Source organism: Hibiscus syriacus, unplaced genomic scaffold (assembly GCF_006381635.1).
Source record: "Hibiscus syriacus cultivar Baekdansim isolate YM2019G1 unplaced genomic scaffold, ASM638163v2 tig00110344_pilon, whole genome shotgun sequence".
NCBI classification, from domain to species: domain Eukaryota; kingdom Viridiplantae; phylum Streptophyta; class Magnoliopsida; order Malvales; family Malvaceae; genus Hibiscus; species Hibiscus syriacus.
Window position 1 is genome coordinate 51,202 of NW_024062695.1, and position 17,697 is coordinate 68,898.

General features: G+C 31.3%; 1 protein-coding gene across 2 annotated transcripts; it reads right to left on the reverse strand.

Moving 5' to 3' along the window:
• Positions 1-1,106: 1,106 nt before the first annotated feature.
• Positions 1,107-16,107, reverse strand: LOC120120661 (transcription factor bHLH63-like). Of its 2 annotated transcripts, XM_039140236.1 has the most exons (6): positions 16,101-16,107; positions 2,537-3,073; positions 2,224-2,442; positions 2,002-2,136; positions 1,537-1,900; positions 1,107-1,212 (listed from the first exon to the last, which is right to left on the reverse strand). In XM_039140236.1, exons 2-6 carry the CDS (start codon positions 3,038-3,040, stop codon positions 1,175-1,177), a joined length of 1,260 nt encoding a protein of 419 aa, XP_038996167.1. In that variant the 5' UTR covers positions 3,041-3,073; positions 16,101-16,107; the 3' UTR covers positions 1,107-1,174. The 2 variants fall into 2 exon arrangements, with proteins under 2 accessions (XP_038996167.1, XP_038996168.1); XM_039140237.1 differs by lacking the exon at positions 16,101-16,107 and having other exon boundaries at positions 2,537-3,185.
• Positions 16,108-17,697: the final 1,590 nt, after the last annotated feature.

The window sequence follows — 17,697 nt, forward strand, 5'->3', positions numbered from 1 at the left end:
TCCATCAATTTATAAATAGTCATAATAATCTTACAGTTGATATAAACGTTAAAGGTCATCGTAAATACAACCAATCAAGATAATGAACCCTCCCTCTTGTAAATACCGGCCCATTTTTTTTACTGATCATGGTTCTCCGTCCAAATTAGAAATGTTGACCCATCAACGGTTTGTTGCTAGCAACACTCTAAACCTCGACCAATATGTTGCGGCCATAACTTATGGTTTAATGTCCTGTTCCGTTGGTGTTCTTGAAAAATATCAGCACGAAATGAATGAACTTATGGTTTAATGTCCTGTTCAAGTTCAATTTTGACAAGTAGTGGAATGGCGCAGATGATATTATTTCGCAGGATTCCTGATCCGCAGTGAAGACAAGCACTTGACTCGTTTGCTCCAAACAAATTTCACATATATGTAGTGAATCTCTGTGCCACTTTTTGGCTCTTTTTGTTCCTTGGAATTGCAGAATGTGAAAGTTGAGAGGAAAAAAAAACTACGAAAAAGAAATAAATAAAATTGGACCCAAGAAAGGGATAAGGCAATATCTTCTTTCACAATCAACACAAGACAAAGAGAATCCAAGAGATCCTGCCTGCAAATGGCTTGAAAAATGAACGAAAGCTGAGGCTCTTGTGATTCCAATAACAAGTATTCTCAATGATGTTGCAGCCAACCCCCCCCCCCTACGGTGGTCCCTGCCACGGCCTCAACCTATACCAAAAATCCTAACAGTACTTATTGGAATGGTTGTACGAACCGGACTTGATTGTTCCGGTTCACCCGGCCGATTGCTTGTTCTCTCACATCCCTATGCCTCCTTGTTCCTATTTATGTGTAGTTATGCACTAAATATCAGCGTATATTACTCAAGGGAGCCAAAGTTGGTCCACTTGTAGGTCACTGATTCAAGTTGTCAATTAAGCTTAATCCATCAAAGAAACAACTTGTTGCAAAAGGATTCAAAGCCTTTGTAGTTAAAATGGAAATTGTGTGGTCGTTGAACAGGTCAAATGGAACTACACTGTTCTTATTAATACCATTCGAGAGTATGATACAAAATATTTATACATATTATATATATACCATATGTACCTAACGAAGCAAAAAATAATCAAAATCAAAAGGCATTTTGAATTATCTCAATCATTAATCATCAGCTAATATTCTGACTTCACATCTCCATCTTTAGGTCACTTCCTTCAATGGAACCTGCATAAATCACATCAGACAGATCAGAAAGAAAAAGGGTAGAAAATCCCACTCAAAAAGTATTTTCATGGTTGCCAGTTCAATCCTCTAAGGAACTCATTAGCATGATATGATTGTTGTAACTGTAGATGACAATATTAGTAGGTCAAAATGTATGCTTAGTATCATCTTAAACTGAACAATGAAAAGAATAAAAATCTATGGTTTTGTGATCATTGTAGAGTGAAAATGACAGAAAGTTTTCCTTTTAAGCAACTTCAATTAAACCATTGTAATGGGACACCGTTCTTCCTTATAAGTAGCTTATCAGAGCATTAGTTGTACCTGTAAATGCCACATTGTAAAGATTCTGCAATTCAGCATCCCATGCTGCAGAGGGTTGAATTTGCTGCATTCCAGTGAAACAGGATGTGTTGAGGAACGAGGTGTCCGGGATCGAAACGGGGGCACTAATCGTTCTTTGGAGTGCCATTTCGGTAGAGTTGATTCCCATTTCCACTCCACAACCAGACACCACTTGTTGAAATGGATTGAACTGAACATAGGGAGGGTGGTTTGCCAATTCCTGTGCCATATTCCCAACCGTCGGAAAATTAGTAGTACAATAGGGGAACACGTCTTTGGCATAAAGATTGTCGATGTCGAAATTGAGCCTGGGATTTACAGTAGCCAGTTTCATAGACAAAAACTGCATATTTTGAACAATAAAAGCACCAAAATTAGCTGATAGTTCATGAATGTTCAATATATATACAAATTCCATATGTTCATTTTCTTTTTGTTCCTTACCTCGACTTGTCGTTGTAGAGATTGAACATAGTTGATGATTTCGTCAAGCATTCCAGCTTTGCCTGTGATTTTGTTACATCCAGGAACTAAATCTTGCAGATACTTCATCCTTTCACTGATTTTCTCCCTTCTAACCTATGTAATTAACATAAATAAAACATTATTGGCTAATGATAGAGTCTTGATACAACAATGAAAAACACACGTACAAATTTCACTTACTCTCTCGGCTAAACTGTGGCTGTCGGTCGCTTGGCCTCGACGTGCCCGGACGTGAATATAATCGGGCTTTTGAACATCGGAAACCTTTGAATTCTCTTTGGAAGTGTCACCGTAAGTTTCCTTCTTGTTGTTACTGCTTTTTCTGGTGTTTGGCCCTGTAATTTTAGACTCCTCTTCTTCACTGGCTTTGATCCTCTTGGAGTCGTCTTCTGCAACAACCTGGGTTTATAATCCAAAGCGAAACTCCAATTCAATGGTTGCTTACAATAATGACATACTGTAATAAATGAAGGAATAGAACAACAACACGTACCTTTGAGTTTTGCAACTTTTCAACTTTCCTTTTCTTCAAGCTATCTCTTTCAACAGCTAGACCCATCTTCTCTAAATTTCCCTTGACCTCCGCCGCCGCCACGGCTGGAGGGCAGCTGGAAGTTCTAGATATGGCTTGATTCATATCAAAACTCTGTCCATTACCGTACCCACACGGGCCGAACCCCATGGCACCCATGTCGACCTTTCCCAGCTCAGGCCAGGCGGTCTCCAAACCAGGGTCAGGCTTTAGTTGCCGAGTCATCACCACGTCGGATAACACCGAGTCACCGCCACCGGCGGCGCCGCCGCAACTCATCAAATCACCCTGCCGAAAGCCTTGAACGTGGCCGGTTTGGCTCGAAAACACCCCACTCAGCTCACTGAAATAACTTTCCTGCTGGTGTTGCTGGAACTGTTCCTGTTGCCATTTCAGGCGAGCCCTTTGTCTCTCCAGCACCGTCATGTCGGAACACTGTAATATCTCCGGCAATGCTCTATTCATTTCTCGGACACTCGAAAAAACAAAACAACAAAGCTTGTAGTAAACGAACAAGTTCAGGCAGGTTTGGAATATGACTTCATGCGGAACACGAGTTCATCGTGAGAGATAGTACCATATAACAACCATACACGACACAAGCCTATGTGATATTTATTAGTACCATTCTAATACTTCTATGGGGGATTTTTGGGGAAGAAAAAACATGAGAAAAGAAAGAGTGTTTTTAAGGGAAAAGGGGAGTGGGGTATATAAAGGGAAATAAAGTTGTTTAACAACGAATTATTAAGAGAAGCTGGCCATGCCTGGCTACCCATTCACTTATTATTAAACCTCAAACTTTCTAAACTTAATTCATATATTTATCTCATGTGAACCCCCCCCCCCAACAAAATAGGGCTAGAACAGGTTTTAATTTAATTTTGAATATAGTTAAAAATCATAAGTAACCATTTTTTTTGAAAAAAAAACGATTAAATATTATTTTTTTAAAATAATTATGATTTTTATTTAAAAAAATTAGAGATTTTGAATTGATTTGAATTAAATTGAAAATTAGTCGTCATCGACCTTTAGGTTATGTAGGTCAAATACCTAAAAAAACGTCTTTTAAAACAATTTTAATAAAAATCGTTTTTTAAGACAAAAGTTGGTCTACGTAATCAAATATTCAATTTAACGGGTTCGGGAGTCGGTTACGTATGAGGAAGGATTAGCACCCCCACAGCACCCCAAATTGGTACTGTGTCGCTTACACTTTGTCGTATTGGTGGAAATTATGAATCGAATATAAAGTTAAAATATGATTCATTCATTGAATATTGATTAATTTATTTCGACTTATTTATTAAGAAAAATTCTTTAACTTGAAAAGAAATCTCGAGATTAGCATTCCTCCATTGGGAAAACTATCTCGTCTATTTCTTATTTGTAAAAACTATTATCTCCCCGATAATAATATGTATCGAATATATAAATTTAAAATTGACATTTGCATAAAATAACATAAATTGTCATTTAGAAACATGCATTGCATCATTTGAATTAAAACCGATTAATTAGCACTAAAAATAACTTTGATTCATTTCAAACTCTCATTTTGTTCGAACGTCGTATCGGTTTGCAACATTTCGATTAAGTGGTACTTTCCACACCCGTTCTACAAATGCAGTTAATGAAAATATTCGAAAAATAATAATATTTAAGGGAATACAATAGAAACAAATGTGATTGGAAACATGCGAAATAAAATATTTACAATAAATAGAGCTAAGCATATTTATTTACATATAATTACAAAATATGTAAAATATATACATATGTAAAGGACTCAATCATAACTAAAAACATTACATATCAAATAACAAACAAATAAAATGAACAAATCCAGTAATTTAAGGGACATAATGAGAATAAAATGAACTTGAAGGAGCTAAACAGTAATTATGAACAAATCAGAGCCCCAATCTATATTTTAAGCAAATACAAACACTAGAAATGAGAATAATCCATAAATAATGTTTATTGACTAAAATAAATTACACCGCAAACATGAAGGACTAAATGATAATTAAACCTAAATACATCCATAAAAAATAATGACAAAAAAAACATAAACTCCATGGTCATAATCGAAAATAAGCAAAAACAATATAATCTACAAACTGGTGACTTAAATGTAAACATTCGAAGATAAAAGCTCAAAACGATATGACATCATTCTTCATTCAATGACTAAGAAATGAGATTACAAGGCTATAGGGACCTGAACAACTATTATCTCATCCTAAAAAACACGTTAAACCCCTTGTATGTGACGTCATTTCGATCGGGGATATAAGCCAAAAAACGGGTTTTTCTTCCTTCATCCTCTCATTTGCTTTATTTCAGAAACAGGGAGAGAGAGAGTCTTTAAGAACTCTCTCAACTTCCCCTTGTTGGGGAAGGAGGCCACCTCTCATCGGTGGCTCACAACTCTGAAGGGAACAAACGATCCCAAAAGGCTCCTCTCAACCTCCTCAGCCCGATTCCCAACCCCTTTCGGCCTAAAAACTACCCTAGCCTCCTAGATATAAGGTTTACCTCTTGGAAAAGAGAAAAAACCGGCGACTCTTGGCTTTCGACTTCGAACAGAGGTAAAACACTCATCTCCTTTTTTCCTTCAATTCTTATCTTTGTTTCCTCCTCGTTTGTTTTTTTTTTCTTTTTTAAAATTGTTTTATGTGTGTGTTTTTCTTTTCTCTTTTTTTCTCTGAAAAACACTTTCTTCAGTTCTTCTCCCCTTCGAAAAGTCTCATTTGCACGTTGATATACGAAAATAAATCCCCTCAGGATTTTGGTCTGATTTACTTTTATTTTATTTTTTATGGACTGTTGATTGATTTAGTCACTGTAGATTGAAAACAATAGGGACAGTGGGTGGCAACGGAGGTGACAGTGGAGAGCAGCTAGACGATGGCGGCAACATCAACTACCTTGGGTTATGATGAAACCCTAGGTGAATCGGGTCGGGTCAGCTGAACTGGGTCGAATCTTGGGACGGGTTGGGTTGGATCCGAGTCTGAAGTCTGGGCTCCAGTTGGGCTCGGGTCGACTATTGATGGGCTGCTGATTCGGGTTTGTTTGGTTAATTTTGGGTTGGACCTATGTACTGATTGTTGGGTTGAATCTTGGGGTACTAGGCTTGAGCTTCAGGCCTACAAAATGAAATTTGTAAATTAAAATAATAATAATAATATATTTTTGAGACCCGAACAAAAACGGGTGTCTACACATATGATTATTAAATTAAAAAAATATTTAAAGGAAAAGTTAAAATATTAAAGAAAATCTAAATAATTATATACCATATTTTAAAATATATTCAAGACATTTTATTAATATTATACAGAGAAGTTGGTTGAATTGAAAATCTTATCAACAATTAGTTGGATAATCTACGATTCATAAGTTTAAAAATTATGACTAATTCAATCGAATCGAATTTATTTTTATTTACTATATAATTATCTACTTTTGTAATCTAAAATAAGTGTTTTATATTTCAAAAATACATATAACTTAAAAATACACTATAAGAATTAATAATTATTTTTATTTATTAAAAATAAATTATTTAAAACATTTATGAAAAAAACTATGAAATATATATTAAATAAATATAAAAAAACTCTAAATTAAATTATTTCATCGTAATAAAATCAAATTTTAAAATCAATATAAGACAAACAAAAATCGAACAAATTAAATAGAATTAAAATAGATAATTAAAATATTTTAAAAATTGGATAAGACTAAATCGAACTTACCCATACTTGAAATGCATCACACGAGATGAGTTTGCTGACAACTTGAATTGCGAGGTCGTGGTTAAGTTATCGGGGGTCATATGTAAATTCTTATAAAAGGACTTCTATTTTTTAGATATATTCGATTCTGAGGCTCTTATTTTTATGATTCTTAATATCAACAACTAATATATATACTCGATTTCGAGACCTTTATTTTTATACTTATTAATGACAACCACTGATAGATATATTCGATTTTAAGACCCTTATTTTTATGCCTATTAATGATAACAACTAATAGATATATTCAATTCAATACCCTCTTTTTTAAGATCCTGCACGATCGCGCACCTCAGCCACGCCCCTGTGAACTGCTACCAGTGTTTCACTAGGTATGACTCATAAATGATGATAAGTATAAATACTAAATAATATAAGGGATTAAGATGTGCACATCTATAGAGAAATAAAAAAATAAATAATATTTTGAAATTGTATGGTCCAGATATCCTGGATAATTTATTATAATTCAACCTCTCCTCTTGCCATAACAGCTGCATCAGAAATCTAGGCTGATTTCCCCACAGAATCCTTTCTTTGCTAAACTTAGTTAAAATAATATTTTATGTGTAGTTTAATGTTTAATTGTTAATCGGTCAAGTTATGCCCCAAGTCCATAAATTTTGCATTTTTTTTGGATTTAGTACTTAAAAGCTACAAATCAATATGTAGTTTAATTATCTATTGCATTTTAATATAATGTTTAAATTATGTTTTAACTTATCAATGAATTAAAGGATGCATGCTAAAATTCAAATTCTCTTAGATATTATATTAATAAATATATGAATTAAATTGTGATTTAATCAATAAATTATTACTACTTTTTTTAACGATGATAATTGAATTTCATTAATAAAAATAGAGGAATCAAGAGAAAATTGGAGACAGTAGTCACTAGGGCTGTAAATGAGACGATATATATCGCGAGTTACTTGAGATCGACTCGATCAAGGCTCAATAAATACTCAGATTGAATGGACTCGACTCGATCTCGAGCTCGTCTTAAGTTCTTAACGAGCCGAAACGAACTACTTGATATTCGACTCGAAAAGCTCGTGAGCAGCTCGAAAATATAATATATTAAGATTTTATTTTTTTAAATAAATTATTAATAATATTAACATTTATGTATTGATTTTTTTAATAAAATACAGTAAGATTTTTATGTATTTAAGGTTAGAGTTTGAGGCTTCAATCGAGTTAAGTTTAAGATTTTTTTTTTCATTTCGAGCCTTTTCGAGCTGTTCACGAGCTTCAGTTCAGGATTTCGAGTTCGAGTTGAGCTTAAAAATTTTAAACTCGCAAGTTTTCGAGTCAAGTCGAGCCCCATTTCAAAATTTTTGAGACGAGTCGAGCTCAGCAATACACTAGATCGACTCAGCTCGTTTACACCCCTAGTGGTCACCAAAAACTCATACATAAAATTAAAATATTAAGCACACATATACGAAGAGAATGAAGCATTTCAAACATCAAAACAATCCAGTAACCTCCATAAAACTCATTGTTTATGTCGAACGAGATGCTTTACGATAGGATAAAGGAGTAGTGAGCAAACCAAACAATTTGGTAGACTGTTTCGCTGCACAATTATGATTATAACGACAAACGACCATTTACAAAAGAGGAGATATGACAATATGTGACCATTGACAAACCAATCAGAAAATAAATACTGTGAGGATCTTTGTAGAAGCACCAACACAATCGCAAAAGTATGGGAAAAACTTACCGAAAACCATAAGGAACATGCCACAAAAGCAGAGAAAAAACGTGCCACAACGATTGAGATTCTTATTTAAAAGTGAAAAAACTCAAAAAAAAAAACAAAGACATAATATGAAAAGGAACAAGAAAAATAAAAATCAATGACGATCGACAACTAATATTAAGATTAGTGCCACCTCCTACTAAAAAAAAGAAGAAAAGAACATGACACAAAGGACAAACTTTTAATTTTATTACTACTTAGATATATGTATTGACATAATAGAGTAGTCTCTAATCAATTTATCACATGATAAATTACAACAAAAAAATATCAATTATTTTAATGATTAAAAAAATCTATAAATCTACTTCAATAATAAAAAAGAGTATTATTCTTTTTAGATATTTCTAGTTCAAGCAACTATATCAGTAAGGCTTATACGTTTTCAATAGTTAAGAAAAATATGATCATATACTACATTATAATCATCTCATACTATTTAAAAACAATAACATAATTAAGAGTAATATATAAAAATTAAATCTTAAAATTTTAGATTTTAACTTTAAAATATCAAATTTTAACTCTAAATAAAACATGTAATATGAACATTTCTAAAATTCTACCTAACGTATATATAATGTGATTTTTCGTAAACTAAAAAAAAACAATTTTTTAAACATTTTTAATATTCAATAAAATGTAGATAATGGGAGAGTTGAATAAGTAAATGAAACAAAGGTTGGACTAAGAAAGATTAAATAGGGTATGGTCCAGCGTTTTTACCCAAAAATCACTCTAATATTAAAAAAAACCCTGTCAGGCACCCTTTCAGCAAATATGTCTGATCTAACACCCTTTGTAGGAGAGAGAAGATAAGGTGTGTTTGGTGAAACGCGCTTTAGGGAAGGCACACTGTGTGGGACACACCTTCATGCGCGTTTTGGTGAGGTGGCGCAACGGTGGACGCACCTTTGAAGGCGCATTTCATGGCATGCGTTTTTCGATCCCAATTTTTCGGGTTAGGTTTTCTTCTGGAGTGGTTTAGTGTTAGGGTTTTATAATGAGTTAGGGTTTTTTGTTTAGGGTTTAGGGGTAGATTAAAAAATAATTAATGTTAAATATTAAATTGAAAATATATATATATATATAAGAAAGGGACATCTTGTAAAATAAATAAGTTGAAATCACATTAATTGGAGCTAAAAGAAAATGAAATAACATAAATTGAACCATTAATAAATAGAATTACATGAGTAGTGGTCATCAATTACGTGTTGATAATAGAGATGAACAATTTTTCCTATCGTGGCTTAGGTTTCTAAAATGCTCGAATCTTTTGTGTTCTTTTGATGTCTCTCGAATATCCATATCACAATGAATTCGAGTGGATTTTGGACAACATGGCTCCTTGAATAAGTATGGATCTAGTATAATTGGAAGCCAAGTTTGAACCTCATTTGTGTCTTTTTCGTTACCTATAGGGGAAACTCATATTCATATACCTTGAATACTTCTGAAAGTTGATCAACGGGATCCACGTAACGCTTATAGTCTTGACGAGAATGTGAGCAAGTTGCTATGACATAGGATCATGGATACTTAAGAGCTTGAAAAAACCAAGAGTAATACCACCTCTCTTGTAAATTAACTCTGAAAGAGTTAAATTCAATCCCTTGAAGAGGTCGTGACATTTTTGTGGCACGAAATAATTCATGGGTGTGAGAAAAGTTTATCACCAACATTATGTTTGATGCTGTAACTTTTTGCTGTAGATATGGTACTAATCTTGGGTGATAAACATGACCATTTTGCATCCAAGTAAGAGCTTGACCCCTGAGTTTTGCAAAAAACTGACCTAAACGAAAATACATCGTTTTAGCCAAAGTAGTTACTAGTAAATGACACGCTCGCTTTAAGGTTGAATTGATAGCCTCATCCAAGTTAGTTGTCATATGTCCATATCGATATCCACCATCGTATGCATTTGTCCACTTTTCTTTGTTGATTTCACTAATGTAATTGTATTCATGCTCATTTTTTCCTAGCAATTCTTGAAGAATATCCTCGAACCTTTGAGGTAAGAGTTCGTAACCTAAGCCACCATATGTACTAGTAAGAGTGATATAGTAATATATAAGACGAAAACGATTGATAAACAAAATTGGAAAAAATAACATACCCATGCATATAATTAATTATCGGTCATCATTCTTCTTGTATTTTCCGTGGTAGTTTGTACCAATATGTCTGATAAAGAGACGATGTTGTACGTGTGGGGGTTTACACATTAGACCCAAATAGTCTATTACTGCTTTGATTTCAGCTCCTCGGTCTGAAATTACACAAATGCATCCCCTTGTGACAACATGTAACTGTAGATTTCTCAGGAAAAAAACTCAAGACAATATATCTTCTCCTTCAACAAGGACAAAGGCAACGGGAAGAATTTTGCGATTATCATCTTGGACAACTACCAATAAACTCTAATAAATCAATTCTAACAATTTAAATAATATATTATCGATTTCCTAATATTCAAAAATCTAAAAAGAATAAATTTTTGTATTCTTATTGTATTGACAAAATAACTCAAAATATGATCGTATCCAATCGCAACATCCTGACTTCAAATTTTTTAACTGCAAATAATAAATATAAATTGAATAAGTTTACAATTAAATAATAAGATAATAATCAATTTATTGAATAAAAAATAACAGCATACCTTCAAATACTAAAAAGTGGAACAACCTTCAAATATATGAAATTGGAAGATATGAAGAAGAAATTTTGGTGTGATTTGTACCACATGCGGAGGGGTGTTATATAGGGGTGAGGAGGGCAATTGGCGGGAGTTGGTGGTGGGAAGAGGCGGGAAGGGTAAAGTGCACCCCAGAGCATGCGTCTTCAGGCTAAAGCGCGCTCTACCAAACGTGTATTTCCCGTGGGCATTAACTCTGTGTAGGTACTTCCCATCAAACATGCCTTATTCCCTCTTTTCTCCAAAGAGTGTTAGTTGGTGTTTGTTTTTGCAGAGGTAAAATGTTTACAGTCTGCGGACCACATCTGCAGGCATCTGCAGCAGAAGAGGTGGACTAAAAGTCTGCAGTCTGCAAGAAGAAGACTGTTTTGTTTTTTAACGTCTACAGACTGCTAAAATAAACTGAAATATAAATAAACTGATTTTTTTTTAACTTAAAAGAGTTTTGCAATACTGAAATTTAAATAATTTTAGTGTTACAATACTGAAATTTAAATAATCCATACAACTACAATAATAAATTTTTTTTAAATAAATCAATCCATATTTTAAAATAAATCAATTTATGTTGAATAAATTATTTAATAAATAACCTTATTAAATTAACGTCTGCAGACTGTTAAAATAAACTAAAATATAAATAAATTGATTTTTTAAACTTAAAAGAGTTTTGCAATACTGAGATTTAAATAATTTTAGTTTTACAATACTGAAATTTAAATAATCCATACAACTACAATAATATTTTTTTTAGAAAAACAAACACCACTTTATTAATTATATTATAAGTCTCTCACATAATCACATGTATTATTAGTTTTATAAGTTTTATAAAATAAAATTTATAAATGATCATTAAATTATATGATTTTTTTAAACATTAAATTATCTAAAGTTATATAATAATATTAAATTTTGAATTTTATTATCATATGGCACAACAACATTAATTATCATTAAACTATTATTAATCAATGAAGCATACAATTCTCTTTTCAAAATTTTAAAATATTTATTCGAATATTTTCAATAATTTTTTGCAATTATGTAATACTTTTAATTTTTTAAATATACATATTCAGAATTTATTTTTATAATTATAAAAATATTTTTAGAAAATATTTTTTTAATTTATCATTTTATTTTATGATTATTTTTTATTTAATTGTGATTATATTTTAAAATTTTAAAAACATAATTTATATATTTTTTATTTTAAAATCTTAATTATCAAACAATGAAATCATTTTTTATTAAGCAATGTGGTTTAAATACTTACATTTCGTATAAAAAGTTTAAATATAATTTAAAAATAATAAATCTAAAAAAATATTATATTTAAATTTAAATCAAAATAATTAAAATAAATATAAAATTTTAATAATATATAAAATAATTTATATGATATAAAATTTATAAATTTAATGTTCTTTGAAGAGGTTAGAAGAGCTTTGAAGATATAAGATTACGTCTGCGCGACGCGTAGACGTTAGAAGAATTTATGTCTTCTAAAAAAAATAAACAATCTACGAAACTCAATGTGTGCACATAATTACACGACACAAACATAAAAACTTTAAATACCTTAAACATTAAAAATAAACACCACCTTAAATTGTGCATATTTAGTGAAAGAGTGTCTAGCAGATATTTTTTTTAATATTAGGATGATTTTTTTTTTTAGTAAAAACGCCTTTCGATTCATCCATCCATCGAATGAATCCCATAAGCAGAGGTCGTGATCAGTAGGGACCACTGACATGACAACCCACGTGGGCTTGTCTGGTTCACGGATAAAACGGCTTCTTTTCTCTCTTTTGTCCATCGTAAGAAAGAGGAAAAGTAAAAAACTAAAAACGGAAAGTAAGAGACCCCCTTTGAATGTTCCTATCTTAAACACTAATTCCAAAATTAAACAATGATTAGGCATAAAATAAATATTCAATATTTAAACAAGCCGATCGTCGCCCAAGTGTTGTCTATTATTGTTGCTTCGGGTCCTGGGTCCCTACCCCACATGATCGCTTACACGTGGCAGTATATGATCTTTTCATCTGACATACATACTGCTTACGTGTTCAAACGGGGTTTTGTTTCGGCGACTGTTGTACATTTGGATCACCAGGGGAAACGTCGTAAGATATTACGGTAGTCAGCTTACAGCAGCTTTCTCTCCACTCTCACATGTGGCGCGTGTATAGAACCGGATTTAGCCACTGATCGTCTCATCTGGTGTACTAAATCAGCCTCATCCAGCGCGTACAAATTAAAATTGCAAAAAATAAACTCTGTTGGAACTTGGAAGACCCACTCCCAAAATGGCCTCCGTATACGCAGAACCTTCATGAATTCAAAACATCGATTCATCTTGATTTAAATTTTATATATTTGATTTAATTTGAATTTTTAATAAAAATAAATTTTGAATAATGATATATAATTTATTAATTTAAAAAATAACTGAAATTTATTCGATTAACTCGAACATTCATCTCTAATTTCTCATATAGTACTTTATCTATTATTTTAAGTTTATTTTCGATCAAATTTGAATCACATGCTCTTCTAATAATATAAAATGTCTGTATAACTTTAGTTTTTATTTTTTAACAACAAAATTATTTGCATGAACCAAGTTATCTCAGTAGTTAAATGAATGGTTGTTATTCCTAGAGGCCCCGAGTTCCAACACCAGCGGCTACAACAAGATTGGTTGAGCGTTCATCGTCAGATAGTTGAAAATATTTAGAACTAATACTTCTTTGTAATCATCTTAACTTAATAAAAAAAATAAAATTATTGTTTATAATTGAGTCTCTCAATTTTATATTTTATTGAATTTAAGCTTTTATAGTAAATTTTTGTAATTTATACTTAACTTCGAATAGAAATGAAGAAATTTGATAAGGTGGTTGGATTGAAGGTTGATTTTAACGGCGAGAACATGACTAAGAAGCATGGCTTGTCGAGGGTCATGGTCGTTAACTTGTCTATTACGTCAAGAAAAATCTCAAGACTTAATTAGTTTAGGTTTTATTTAAGCTAATGAAAGTGATTGTTAGGATTAAGAAAAAGCTCTTCTCCAGACCGCAAATCTTAGCTTTTAGAGAAAAGTGATACCAAGATATTTATTTCATGCTTTCTTAAATATACTGACTAAATTGGATTTTTTTTAACTAATTCTTACAATTTATAACTTATAATTGTTTTTGGATTTTTTAATATTTATATAAACTCCAATTTATTAAAAAAACTAAATTAAATATATATTCGCATCGATGGTAGTGTATTTTCTCGTATCCTATTTATTATAGTGGAGGCAGTAGATATGGTACTCAGAACTGGTGGGAACAAGTCCAGAGAGGATGAAGGCTACTTCCATTATCACTTGAAAAAAGGGGACCCCTCCCACCATTTCCCTATAACTTTTTTATTTATTTATTACAATTACATGAACAAAGGGCAAATGCAGCCTCTCCTTCTCTATCTCGTTTCTTCCATCACTCTCTCTTGTTCGGGTCCTCCTGTCAACAGAAAACTACCCTTTCACACTCCTTCCCATTAAAATTATATTCGATAATTTCAGATACGATACGAAGAATAATTTGAACTTATGCTTTCAAAATAATACGTCCATGATTGCATTGATCATTTGTATTAGAAAGGACTTCGATTATCTTTATGGAAACGATTGTAATTTTAAATTATGGAAAAGTTTTCATATGTTAATGTTAGGGATCGTGGAAGACTCGTCGGATATTATCTATTAACGAGTGATCGTATGAATTGAAAAAATTGAGTTCGAAAATCGATTAAGACTTTATTTTTAGGGAAAGAGAGGTGCAATTGGAGGGGATGGGGTTGAGGGATTGAAAATGATATTCATACAAGACTGAGAGAGACATTTTAAGAAACTGCATTGTTGCTCGATGTAATGTCATTGTGCCAATGTGGTCCATTGAGATTCAATGGTTAACAAAATTTTGAGCTTTTGGCTAAGCCATTGCGATATACGACCATCTATACGCCAAAAAATAAATTTAAATATAACGATTTTTCTGGGTCAAGTTACAATTATTAATTTTTAAATGCTTAATATAAAATACTTTCCTAAACTATACTCAAAATTAATTTTTTTGTGCCTTAAGAATTTTTCGCTAAAAATAGATGTCTAAGTTTTCTCCGTTATACTTTTAGGTGCCTACCGTTAAATAACACGTGTCATGCTTAAATTTTTTTAAAAATTAGGATTAAAATAAATATCTCAAACAAAAATAGAATTCACAATAGAACTTTAAAATAAATAATATTGATTTATTTTTAAATTGTTGTGTGTAGTGGTGAATTATATATGAGATGCGCCTGAACTAAATTATGAAACTTAATAAAATAAAGGGTTAATTGCATGGTTGATCACTTATGTTTGTATTTTATCCACTTTTCCTCACTAATTCTAAAAAATATAATATATGGTCACTTTTGTTTTTATTTAATTAGGATGTGATCACGACGAGTTAACTGTCGTTAAATATTTTAGTATAATCACACATTTGGTGATTGTTATTTATTTATTCTCTCAATATATTCATACTTTTAATAAATTAAAATGAATTTAGTCATCTAATTGAATAAAATATATTTAATGATTTAAATATATATTTAATATTAAAATATTTTAAAGTTAATATAAGAATAAAATATATTTAATAATTTAAAGTAATAATATAATATATTTATTAAATTAAGATAAAATATATATACTATGAAATTTTAAAATAAAAATAAAACATATTTTTGAAAATTTTAAATTAAGTTAAAACATATTTTTTATTGAATAATTAAATTTATTTTAATTTATTAAAAGTATGACTAAATTGAGAGAATATTTAAATAATATGAACTAAATGTGTGATTATACCAAAATACCACGTCATCTAATATGTTAACTGTTAATGGTAGTTAACCCATGGTGACCATATCTTAATTAAATAAAACGAAAGTGATCATCTCTTAATTAAATAAAATGAAAGTTACCATATATTATATTTTTTGAAATCAGTGAGGAAAAGTGGACAAAACACAAACATAAATGATCAATCATGTAGTTAACCATAAAATAAAATAAATCATAACTTATTTAAATCACTTAATAAAATAAACCAACAATAAGATGGTCTAGTGAGATGAGCCACTAGATTCCTTAAGTAATGTCAAATGTTCAAATCTAGGGATGACAAAAATACCCGAACCTAAAGGGAAAAACTGAAAACTGAATTAAACGGGGATGGGGGAAAATTGTTTAAACTAAACGGGGACGGGGAAAAACTATTTATGTTAAACGGGATGGGGATGGGGATGGGTTTAGTAATCCCCGCCCCGATTACCCGACCCGATAAATATTAAAAATAATTATTATATATATATAATATTAATAAATTTTAATTTAAATTAACATATATATATATATATAATATTTATATATTTAATTTAAATATATATATCTGGCCTGATACCCGTTTAAATAACCGTTTATGCTAAACGGGGATACTTGTTTTCCCGCGGTTTTTCCAGATTACCCGATAGGGATCTCCGTTTAAACCCCCGTGGTTTTTTAAGCGGGGATGGGTACGGGTTTTTTAAACGGGGACGGGGATGTGAGAACCAATACCCGGCCCGAACCCGGCCCGTTGCCATCCCTATTCAAATTCTAACGATTGTGAATGGATCAAATTGAGTTTAGAAGGTCGGCCCCATAAATAAACCTCTGGAAAACTTGATCTAAATTATTCAATCAATATATTAGATACTATATTTTATAAGAAGATATTTCAAACCAAAATCAAATCCCATCTTAAAAAAGATTGCCTTTTCGTATTGTTTTCAATCTTTTTATAGTTAAAATATGAAATAAATAGTGAATTTCGTTCCACCTTATCTTTCAAATTTTTTTCTCTAAATAATAATAGAGGTGAGAGAGATGGGATAGGAGGAAGAGGCAATGAGATATTTGAGGAGATCCGATGCAAAAAAGGGTGGGGGTGTCCATTATTATAAAGAGAGATAAGAGATGTTATTTAAAAGAAACATAAATACAGGAATGGAGTTGTCTTCATCGGACACTGTTGTGTCTCTTGTTGGGGTATTCATTGTAAGAAGGATATCCAAACTCCATGCCCTACCTTTCTCTCTTTCAATGCTACCAATGTGCCCTACGACTTCCTTGTGCATTCATTTCCATAAAGACGACCCCCCATTTTTGTTCTAATACTAATAATATGAGGGTCCACATTGGCTTATGTTCTTTCACATTTTTCAATTAATGTATTCATTTGTCTTATTTTTATGAAAAATAGGCTTTATACATTATATAAATTATTTTATATATCAATTTTATGATTTCTTTATTTTATAAGCGATATAAAAAATATAAAATTACTATTTACTAGAACATATCCTTGAATTATATGTAACTCGGTGTGTCACGTATATAATTTCATATTTGAAATTTATATCACATGTACGCAGTCCTCAATAAATATCTTAAACCTAAAATGTGGATACTTATTCGATGAATGATAAATAACCATTGTATCTACTTGTAGATACTTATTATTGTTCGATCAATTTAATTCAAATAGTAAGAAAATAATGAGTTTAATCTTAATTAAAATATTTCATTTGATTTTTTTCATATCCCATTTAATCTCATGTATATGGATTGTATTGATAGGATTGATTTGATTTCATTAAATAAGGAGATTGTGTAGATATACTTTTAATCTAGGTCGTCGATATAAATAATTTAGATCATTGAATATTTAAAGAGTCAACT

Bases quoted from the DNA above. Each gene is read 5' to 3' on its own strand.
- LOC120120661 (XM_039140236.1), bottom strand. From the start codon at position 3,040: ATGAATAGAGCATTGCCGGAGATATTACAGTGTTCCGACATGACGGTG. The intron at 2,137-2,223 runs GTAAGTGAAATT...TTAATTACATAG, and splicing joins GCCACAGTTTAGCCGAGAGA to GTTAGAAGGGAGAAAATCAG. The intron at 1,901-2,001 runs GTAAGGAACAAA...CAAAATATGCAG, and splicing joins CTCTACAACGACAAGTCGAG to TTTTTGTCTATGAAACTGGC.